This window comes from Lissotriton vulgaris, chromosome 5 (assembly GCF_964263255.1).
Source record: "Lissotriton vulgaris chromosome 5, aLisVul1.2, whole genome shotgun sequence".
Classification (NCBI taxonomy): Eukaryota; Metazoa; Chordata; class Amphibia; order Caudata; family Salamandridae; genus Lissotriton; species Lissotriton vulgaris.
The window spans coordinates 1,550,980,981-1,550,991,545 of record NC_141693.1 but is presented as its reverse complement, the minus strand read 5'-3'; the positions used below and the strand labels follow the sequence as shown (position 1 = coordinate 1,550,991,545).

General features: G+C 40.7%; 1 protein-coding gene across 4 annotated transcripts in view; it reads right to left on the bottom strand.

Annotated features, from left to right (window-relative positions):
- Nucleotides 1–5,150: 5,150 nt before the first annotated feature.
- SLC12A6 (solute carrier family 12 member 6) overlaps nucleotides 5,151–10,565 on the bottom strand; it is a 734,261-nt gene continuing 728,846 nt past the window's right edge. For 2 of the 4 annotated variants that reach the window (XM_086923612.1, XM_086923614.1), the window contains exon 25: nucleotides 5,151–9,536. In XM_086923612.1, coding sequence (XP_086779738.1) covers nucleotides 9,445–9,536 — 92 coding nt within the window. In that variant the 3' untranslated portion in view covers nucleotides 5,151–9,444. The remainder of the gene's footprint in view (nucleotides 9,537–10,565) is intronic. The other 2 variants (XM_086923613.1, XM_086923615.1) reach the window with 1 other exon arrangement.

Genomic DNA, 10,565 nt, shown 5'->3' with positions numbered 1-10,565 from the left:
CAATGCGTTTCATCTGAAGACACGACCAGGTCCCTGAATGTGTGCAGGGGGACGCTATTGATTGAATGAAAATGGCGGCTTGACACAAAGCTGACTCAAGCGTTACTGTTGGTGCTATACAGACAAAAATTGGTTTTCAGTTTGTACATTCTTCAGGTTTTTTTTTTCCATCCAAGTCTGATTGAGAGTTTGTAGAAAAATGGCTTCAGATTTTCCACATACTACTCTTCAACATTCTTCCTAAATGTAACAATGTGAAACTCACTAGGAGAACGGCTGTTTCTGTTTCCTTTCAAAATGCTGCCACCAATATTTTCTGAATGGAAGACACCATCTTGTAGCATAAAGGGCCGAAAGGGGTTCTGGTCTGGCCGATGGTTGGTGGAGACATTTTGACTATATCTTGGACCTGCCCGGCCTCGCCCAAAATGGCGCCGGTATAAATGGGACTCGTAACTCTTTGCCCGCAAATGTATATCTAGAAAATGTTATTGTAAGTGGCCCTGTCGTATTTTAATTACAAAATGTACGTCCACCGATTCCGCAACTGTTAGACACCTTTGTTCTTGTCACCTAATGGCCCGCTCGTTACGTTCTTCTACAGTGTAAATGTCTCCTCATCATATACGATTTCAGTTTGCTCCGTGGCCGGCCCACGTGGTTATAGGCCCGTATTTGTATACTGACATTTTCACAATAAAGGTTTTTAAAACAGAACACGGTAGTAGTATTTTCATTTGTAAAGTTTTTACTTTTAGTGACTGTTTTCGAATCAGTAAAGGCAAGTGAAATAAAGCAGTCCAATTACATGACGGATAAAAGGTATAATATGTAGGAACGCAGTAAAGATAAATGGTTAAGGGCAGATTTGTTTTTCATGTCTGCAACATAAAGTGATCGATAAGAATCTGATAATCAGGCGTATCGGCGACTAAGACAGCAGGCCGAATCTCTTTTACTCAACGGCTCCGTCATGGAAGGAAGAAACGCCCTCTTTCTCGAAAAAGGAATATATTTTACTTGCAAGACAGTTGTAAATTTTCCGGGAAAGTACATTAGCCTGGAATATTATAACATATGTTTGAAAAAAAAATATTGTTCGAAAATAATAAAAAGCGTAATTTTTAGGTCATATGACCAAGCTTTTCATCATTAAATTAACAAAAGTAAAATGAACCAATGAAAAGTTTTATTAACAAGTCACATGACCTGTTATGCTTACGTTACGCGCTGCGCGCCGCGCCTCGGATCACTTTCGGGTGCGCTAACGCGGCGTGTCATAAAACGCATTACGCGACAACGTAGGTCAAGAATATAGTCTAAATGTCTCCACCAACCAGCGTTCAGAACACAACCCCTTTCAGCAGTCCAAAAAGTTCTGTTAAATGACAACAGAGGGGACAGGCAACAAGAACCATCAGTCAAAGAGGGGAGGGCAAGTTCTTCTCTTCCGGGTCATGTTGGGGCGCTACCGGAACTGATCGAATTGGTAGTCTACAGTGTTTCTGGATGTTTCAGACTAAAGCTGGCGTCAGCATGAGACCACTACCATCTCGTAGCTCCGTCGTGGCCATTCCACGAGCAATCATGGCAGCCGCTCCCCACCGGAAGCCTGCGGGAGTTGGGGGCCCCCAAGACTTTTGTAGAATCTTCACGGCTGAGGGGACGCTTTTCGAGAATGGAGCTCAAGCCCTAGCAGGCAAGCGTCCGAGTTCCAAGGTGTCCCAGGGCCATTTCAGTGGACCAGGCCCAAAACCGAGGAGCCGTCCGCCATTTTAAGAGCCATGTGGCAGCCGCCTATCGCTGCACCGCAAGAGCGGGCGCATCTCAACTACATGGTGAGCGAGACGCTGTAGTCGCAAGAGCGGGCGGAAAACAGCTGAATGGCGGAAGAGGCACAGTGTAGCAAAAGCGGGCGGAATGGCAACTAAAACGATAAAGGGGCGCCCCACTACAGCTTGTCTTCAGGTCAAACGGATTGTGGGACAAGGTCCAGAATTGAAGAGTCATCAAAAGGCAAAAAGTTCCGCCGGACCCCGGGAGCCGGCCGCCTATGTCGGGGGCGATCTCAGGCTACACCAGTGCTATAAGACTTGGGGAGGGTGTCGGAGCCAAGCGTCTTCTCCGAGTCCATGGCCATCACACCGCCCCTCAGGGGCCTCCGTCAAGCTGTTTAGGAAGGTAACATATCACATTGTTTTCTAATGCAGTCAGGTCCACAAACGACACTCACTTACTTTGAGAATAGTGAAGCTGCAGTAGGTGGAAATAAGCTTCAGACAGTGTTACAAGCACTGCTCAGAACTCTTAACTATGGCACCCAACATCCAGAACTTATGCTATTTGAGAATGGTAGTGACATCGAAGCATCTCAGGGACCAAAACCATTAACGTACTTTCACGTATGAAAATCTTACTTGGGGAGGGGGCAGGAGCGAAGCGCCCCCTCCCAGTCAGCGCCACCACACCGTATGTTGAAAATCTGAAGCCATCGTTCTACAAAGTCAACCAAACTTGGATTGAAAAATCTAGAAAAATGTACAAACTGAAAACCAGTTTTGGTCTGCATAGCATCAGTAACAACGTTTGAGTCAGCTTTGTGTCAAGCCGCCATTTTGATTCAACAAAGCACAGGCATTGAAAAAGGCTGAAATTCAGAACTCTAAACTATGGCACCCAACATCCAGGAGCTTGCTATCCGGATCTTGGAGCCTTGTGCTGTTTTCGATCTATTCACACATCGGTCCACTACTGACATCATCTTATAGACCAACGTTATGTAAATAGTTTTTTAATAAAATGTTTTACCCTGTTTCTTTGCTGGTGTGTTGTCTATATTTTTAATATTTGCATAGGGTTTGTCGTTATTTTGTGCGGGATGGGTGATGGAGCCGAGCTGTCTTGCAGCCCTCATGGTGTGGAGCTCAGTTCATCTCACTATTTTCGTATTTCTCAAGAAGGGTTGTTCCTAATATTTCTATTTTAGCGAGGTCAAAAAGAGATCCAATTAGTGGCCTACTGATTTTGTTCGATTACTTTTATTTTTTTACACGATTTTTCACTATCTGCAAAGACTAAACAGAGTATTGCGACTTTGTGCTTGTTTGTAAATAGAGAATGATCCAAAGAGAACCAATTCTAAAACAGTAAATGCTTGGACAACAATCAATCAAATGGAGAGACAAGGAGGCACGACGGATTACAACGGGGGTAAAGGCCTGCGTTAACTACCCTTCAGTATCTGCAAAGAGAGAGTACTACTAAGGCAAAAGAGGGGGGGGGGGCAGCGTTCAAAGCACATCAGCGTGCATAAATACGAAAATGTTTTTATCTATCACGTACTTGACATTTTAAAGCTTTTCATATTTGCTATTAAAAAACCAATGAAATTCACAGAAAAAACCATAGGTTATAGTGGATATATAGTTAGGAATTTGCATTTACAAAACCTTGAAAATTCAATGAAAAAACCATAGGTTATAGGCCATATATAGTTAGGAATTAGCATTTACAAAACCTTATTTTACTCGCATAAAACCATTGAAATTCCATATATAGTTAGCTAACTATAAGCGCTAACTATATATCGCGCACCCGCAATCCACTGCTGATGATGTCACATATTACATCATTCATGACATGGTCAGTGACATCACTGATGACATCTCAAATGACATCACTGATGACAACTCAAATGATATCAATGATGACATCTCAAATGACATCACTGATGACATCACTGATGACAACTCAAATGACATCACTGATGACATCTCATTTGTCATCACTGATCACATCACTCATGTGATAATACAATGAACCTCTTCAGACTCTAATATAACCTTACATACACTCAGTATAAACAGACACTCACAGACTGTCACTCATCCATGGAGTTACTCACACACCTAGTCAGTCATGCAAAGAATCAATCACACCTCCATTTCCTCAACTATACAGTTATACACATCTTACTTATTCAAACATATAATAACACATATTTACTCTCTTATATAATCCCTGATACAAGCTCACAGTGATCGATACAGCCACTCACACATTCACTGGCTCTTATGTTCAGTTATTTATATATCTCAACTCTCACATGTATTGTGTTTTACATACGTACTTACTTGCACATGTAGCAATGAGAAATCCATTCACTCACCAACACACCCATGCACAGTCAACCGCCCATATAGCTGTTTCCACATGCACTCTTGAACTCATACTCCTAGTGAATCAACTGCTTACACATCTATGCACAGAGTCACGCACCTCCCAGCCACCCACACACACACTCAGCCTCCCATTCAAATACTTGGGCAACCAATCAATAACCCATATGGCCACTCTTATAGCTACTGATCAACACATGCAGCAGCTTACACAACAACAAACATACTGATGCACGAATTAAGACAGTTTAGTCACTAACCCATGTACTCAGTGAGACACATTTAATCACTCACTCATACAGTCAGTCATGCACCTACTAAATTCTTCATCCAGACACTTATACATCCACTCATTCTTCAATATGTGAAACATATTTAAACTTTACAGACACATACAATCACTGGATGTTGTGATCAGTGATGTCATCAGTGATGTCATTTGAGATGTCATCAGTGATGTCATCAGTGATGTCACTGACCATGTCATGAATGATGTAATATGTGACATCATCAGCAGTGGATTGCGGGTGCGCGATATATAGTTAGCGCTTATAGTTAGCTAACTATATATGGAATTTCAATGGTTTTATGCGAGTAAAATAAGGTTTTGTAAATGCTAATTCCTAACTATATATGGCCTATAACCTATGTTTTTTTCATTGAATATATATATATATAAAATGCACAGTAATGGCATTCATTGTAAAAGCATAAGCATTCTAAAAAAATGCGGGGTAAAATGTGTTGTAAAGGCTTGTAAAGTATTTCCCTGCGTTGTTCCATCATATAACCGTTTGTAGATGCCTTTCATAAAAATTCCCAGTATCCCCGTCTCCTGCATGCGTATTAAAGCACACACTTCGCCACTGCTTTCCAGACGCAATCCTTGATGAGCTGTCTGTCACATGCAAAGGGCCGTTTTCTGCACCGGTCAGTGGAGGATGCTTCTTTCAAATAACTCAATGACCAATGTTTTAATAAAAACGATTTATTCATTTTCCAGTTACACAATGACGTTGATGTACACAAAGAATATTGCTGGTCTGTAAAAATGTCACAGTCCTAAAATAAATAACCCACCTGAATAAACTGGGAGGGAAAAGCATCATTGTTTTAGTCATATTTAAAATGCGTTCCCTTCCGTATCAATGTTTTTTACAACATTTTTCCCATCACAGTCCCACCTGACCCCCAATAAGCAAACTTAAACAGGGACGCAGAAATATTAGCATATGCCCCTATCGAGAAGAAATGATCCCTCGAACATGATAGCAAATATTGTACACACACAAACATTCAGACACCTAACGAAAATGTTCAGTGTTCCTTCTGCAAACCATGGGTAGCGGGTACCCTTCAACTGCCATATCACAGGGTTCATCAGCTGGGTGATTTAATATAAAGGAACCATCTGATAAAATACCTCTTCAGCGGGCACACGGCTTTGTCCTTACAGAACAAAGGACACCTTTCCAGAGGAATAAAACATTTAAAGCCTGAAGGCCTTATCTTCAGAAGTTAAAATGCAGGGTTTTCTAAGGATGTAAGGCTTCGTATGCAAAGCGCAGAAGAGCTACCGGTCACAGTCTAAAACCCCTATCTTGCCAGGTAAAAGGCCAGTTCATTCGGAGGGCAGAAAGCCTGGTCTTCAGAAGCTAAATGGTTTAGCCTACAAGGACAGAAGGCCTTGCCATCAGGGGACAAAAGATCTCATCATCAAAAGACTCTTCTTTTTAGAGGACAGCAAATTTGGTCTTCAGAAGAAAGAAAGCCTGTTCTTTAAAATGCATCAGGATTTCAAGACCAATGTTCAGATCAATGCCTCACTTTCAGAAAACCAGTTAGGCAAAAAATCTAAATGTGGTACTTGCATTGCATAATGCCTTACATACAGCAGAGAGAATGCCGGTGAAAAGAGATAGTCTTCAAGAGCTCATGACCTTGTCACCGGGTGGCATGGTCAACAGTGGATGAAAGCCTAGAAAGCAGAAGGTCCTTTTCTTTAAAGGAGAAAATACATGATCTTCAGAGGAGACTACATACTGCCTTCAGAGGGCACGCGGTATATTGTTTAGAGGACAGAGGTCCTAGAAAATACAGAATATACCCATCAATTTTACAAGGTTAGGGCTGACTAAAAAGAACTACAAAAAAAGTGTACTGAATGGGACAACTACAAAGGTCACAACCCCCACTGTTAAGTTACATAAAAACAACAATTGTTTTTATAAAATTTTTTCATTGACATCTAGTTTGATGAAATTGCTCTAAAAGTATATTACAATTGTTCAAAAGAACATTACAGGGCAATATTAAAAGAAGTTCAGAGCATTTGGTTTGAGCATGGTCTTTGTTTACAAAGGGCTTATTTAAGGCAGGTAGTGGGAAAAGGAGAAAGGACCTGGGTGGTGTTTCCTTTTTAATTTTCCCCATGCATCTGTGCAAATGAGGAAGATCCTAAAGGGAGGCACCACAGTGTGAAATTAGATGAGAGAGCCTAAGCACCTTGAAGTGTGAAAGTAAGAATCCAAAGTAAATAAATCATTTTGAAAGTAGCAGAAATGTTAAGAAAGTAAATGAGGCATTAATTTAGCATAGATGTACAGGAAAATAAACACTAACAGAGACTAAGGAATTGAAAGGAACTTGGAAAGTATGAGAAGTAAAATAAGAAATGACTGATGTGCAAAATTAAAAATTACAGAAAGAAATAAAATGTGAAATAATTTAACAAAGAAAAATCAAATCCAATTGAAAGCTACAAGTTAAAAATTAGCCAAGTGATTCCAAAGTGAAGGAATAAAATATAAGACAAATAAGAATCTCATAGGAACAGACACATACTTGACTTTGAACTCACTGATAAGTTTTAAAATCTCTTGGCTTAATTTTCTTTCACTAAGAAATATGTTGGTATTCATAGTTTCCTATAATTCTTAGGTGACACTAAATAGAGGAATTGAATTTCTTTTCCAGTCAGATGAACTTCAGTTCACACTCACTCTGAAGCACAATGAATCAACTTGGATAGTCGGAGCAAGATCTTGTACTGATATCCTCTGTGCTCCATAATGGACATTAGCTCACAGTAACACAGTGTCAAAGAAATCTAGAACATCTGCCCCTGTAGAATATCCATTAGCCTGATGGCTACCTCTTACAAGGGGGATGCACATCTTGGTCTTGACCCCTAGTATGCCTCATGGAATGGATATGCTAATCATCTGCCATCTTGAGCCATGGCATTGAAATTTTTCAAGGATCTCTGTTCGCCTATGGACTGGACATCAACCTACACACCTGTTGACTACAAATAACAGAGACTTCCTAGACAAATCTCCCATGACTCTCTGGAATGAGCAGCGGGTCATGGTTCTTGCCCTGTGGTTATGAGGGATACATTCTAAGCATCTTACATGCATATACATACATACATATAAACATACATCTCACATTCGACTATAGGATCCTAAAGTGGTAGATGGTGGAAAGCCAGACTAATCCTCACAGTTTTCAGCAAGTCATTAACAATGAACACCAGCTGAGGTCCAGTCTACGATGCACAACCATGATGGAATTTCACTGCAGATATAGAGGCACAGCAAAACACTTAATTGGTTATTTCATAATAAGATCGCCAGATCCATTTGATGGTGTCCTCCAAGAATAGAGTTAGTGGTCTCACATCAGTACAAAGTTGGCATATCCTACCACATCATTACAAAGTTGGCATATCCTACCACATCATTACAAAGTTGGCAGATCCTACAGGCAATCAAAAACTAAGGTTCTATTTTTACAGACTCTAGATAATGCCTGATAGGGGTTTCCCACAAGACGGTAGTGCTGATAGAATGAATTGCTCTCCCAGTATACACTTCCTCAGACAGGTAAAGGAAACCAAATATCGCACTTCTAAACACTGAAATGGCAAAATGGTTTAGGAATGTTCTTCATCTTCAGTGCCCTTATTGCACCTTTATCATACTATGTTTCTGGTGCCAGGCAGCTTTAGGGATGAGGAAAAAGTCCATCATCAGAGGGGAAACACATATGTTTATCAAACTGTGCAAATTAAAATATATATGTATATATTTGTTAAGGGACTGTAAGGTAACCTTCAGGGAGATAATCTGGTACTTTGTTTCAATTATTATAATCCTCTTGAGAAAACACCCTACCTACTTCAGCAGCATGTTGGGCTCAAAGCTCCACACTCACCTTTCAAAGACATGCCTTTTAAACTACAAACGTTGGCAGCTAAAAGATAGCGGTATAGGGCATGTAGATTTCTTTATCAAACTATCCAGAAATAAATACATTTTTATTGAATAGTGATACTTGTGCAGCAAAGAACAATGGCCACAAGTGTTGCTATTAGGCTCTTCCTAAACACCCTCAGCCACCGTGTCTTCAGTCAATTCAGCAAAGGCCATTGAACTTTATTACTCTTAAGTTCTCAGGTTGAAGATTACTGATCTTAAGGTGCAGTTTTCCACAACGTCCATGTTTTGTTTTCTTCTCCCCCAAGCAGTTCCCTCCCATTGCTAGTAGAAAAGTCAAAGAACCTGCCATCCCCCAACAAACAGGTAGCATTCAAATAAAAATGTAAAATTACAAATTTATACCCAGGAGAATCATAACCAATGTTCACAAGACTTTGAATTCAAGTTTGGGAGGTATCAATGACCCCAATCAGCTGAATGTCTTTCCCTTTGTAACAATGACCTCAACTGCTCTCTTATAGGTGTGCTGATCAATGGGTCTGGGTAACCCAGCAGTGCATCCGGAGGAAGTACAGCTTCCATTGTGGAAACAAATAGCCACTCATCAGCAAAAAAAGGTAAAAAATAAAAATGATAAAGGCGATACTGTCCTTCATCAGCAAAACGGTCCTAAAACTATGTTTTCCATTGGTGATGAGGGCTATTCTCCAGAACATAAAATTGTCTCTATGGCCCCAATTCAGTCGCACCACAGAAGTTTGATGTAACTGGTAATAGCTGGTATTTCATTTGATGAAAGTAGAGAAACATCAAAGGGGAGACGCGCCTGTTGGCTGGTGTGCAGTGACCAACATGCAGGTCCCCAGAAAATGTATTCCTGGAAGTGAACATCTTTCTTATTAGCAGTTTGTAAGGCGTTTGCACTGAGAGCGCACATAAGTCTAACAGCAGCAGAGAATGGCCTCTGTAATCCTCCTGGCATTTTGATGTCCAGTTATGGGGATCTTTGATGATAAACAACTGAAATAGGAAATACTAGATTATGAGTAAATAGTTATGACCTCTGTGCCACCCCCGCGGACCAAAAGGACTCTCTCCAGACCTTCCGTAAGAACTTCCAAGAACTCCATATCTGACAAAGTAGGTGGTTAAGGATAAAAAGTAGATGCAGTAAGTACATTTGTGCCTAATGTAACATTTGCAAGTGCTGTTTATAATGGAACTAACATTCTCAATTACTCACCCTTCCACCACTCCAAACCCCACATTATCAGGCAGCGCAGCTTACAAAAGAAAAAAGAAAAAAAGTACTGTAGTGATGACAGCGCATATCCAAAATTGAAGGTCTCCTCCAATACAACACATACAACTTAAGTCTTTATACTCCAAGATGTAAATGGAAAGTCACCCATGAGGCTTCAGTAGTGAAAAATATCATTTCCTTACCTCTTAGTCTTCACTCTCCAGTTTTGTGTTACAGGTAGGTTTGACATATAAAATAAGCATTGCGAACAGGGGTGGAAGCCATGGAGTAATGAATGCTGACATGCAATGTTATCACTGACGTTGACGTCATGATGTCTCCGTTCCGTCCATTCCCCTGCCAATAACCGCCATAACAAAACTTCAACCCAATAGCCATCGGAGAACCACTCATGTGCGTGCCTTGCCTTCAAGTCGAGATATTGATGTTTGGAAAACGTGTATTGGCCTCCAAGACCCGATTACCTCCTAAAGCCTGGTTGTTGGCCCTTACTTGGCAATACATTTGCCCCAAAAGATACAGACATCTTTTATGTCGGTTTGCAACTGAGTGTAATCACAAGATATCTGATGTAATTTGGGTTCTGAGTGTTTTTCTTTCTCCACCCTTCAAGAAACCAACAAAAAGAGGTATGTTAGCCTTTGGATTTCTCTACCAGGTAGCAGAGAGCCTGCCTCTGGTCAAATCTGTGACACTTCTCCTCCTCCATCACAGTGTGAGGTGGAGTAAAAAGGCTGCCAACAACCTCAATACGTGAAAGTGAGAAACAGCTTTAGGCAAGAACTTAGATCAGACGTATTACATCATCTTATATGGTAGAACCAGATTAAAGGGTTGATTTTAAGACATCACCTGCAACTCACATATTCTCCAGGAAAATGCAATAATCCACCAGAG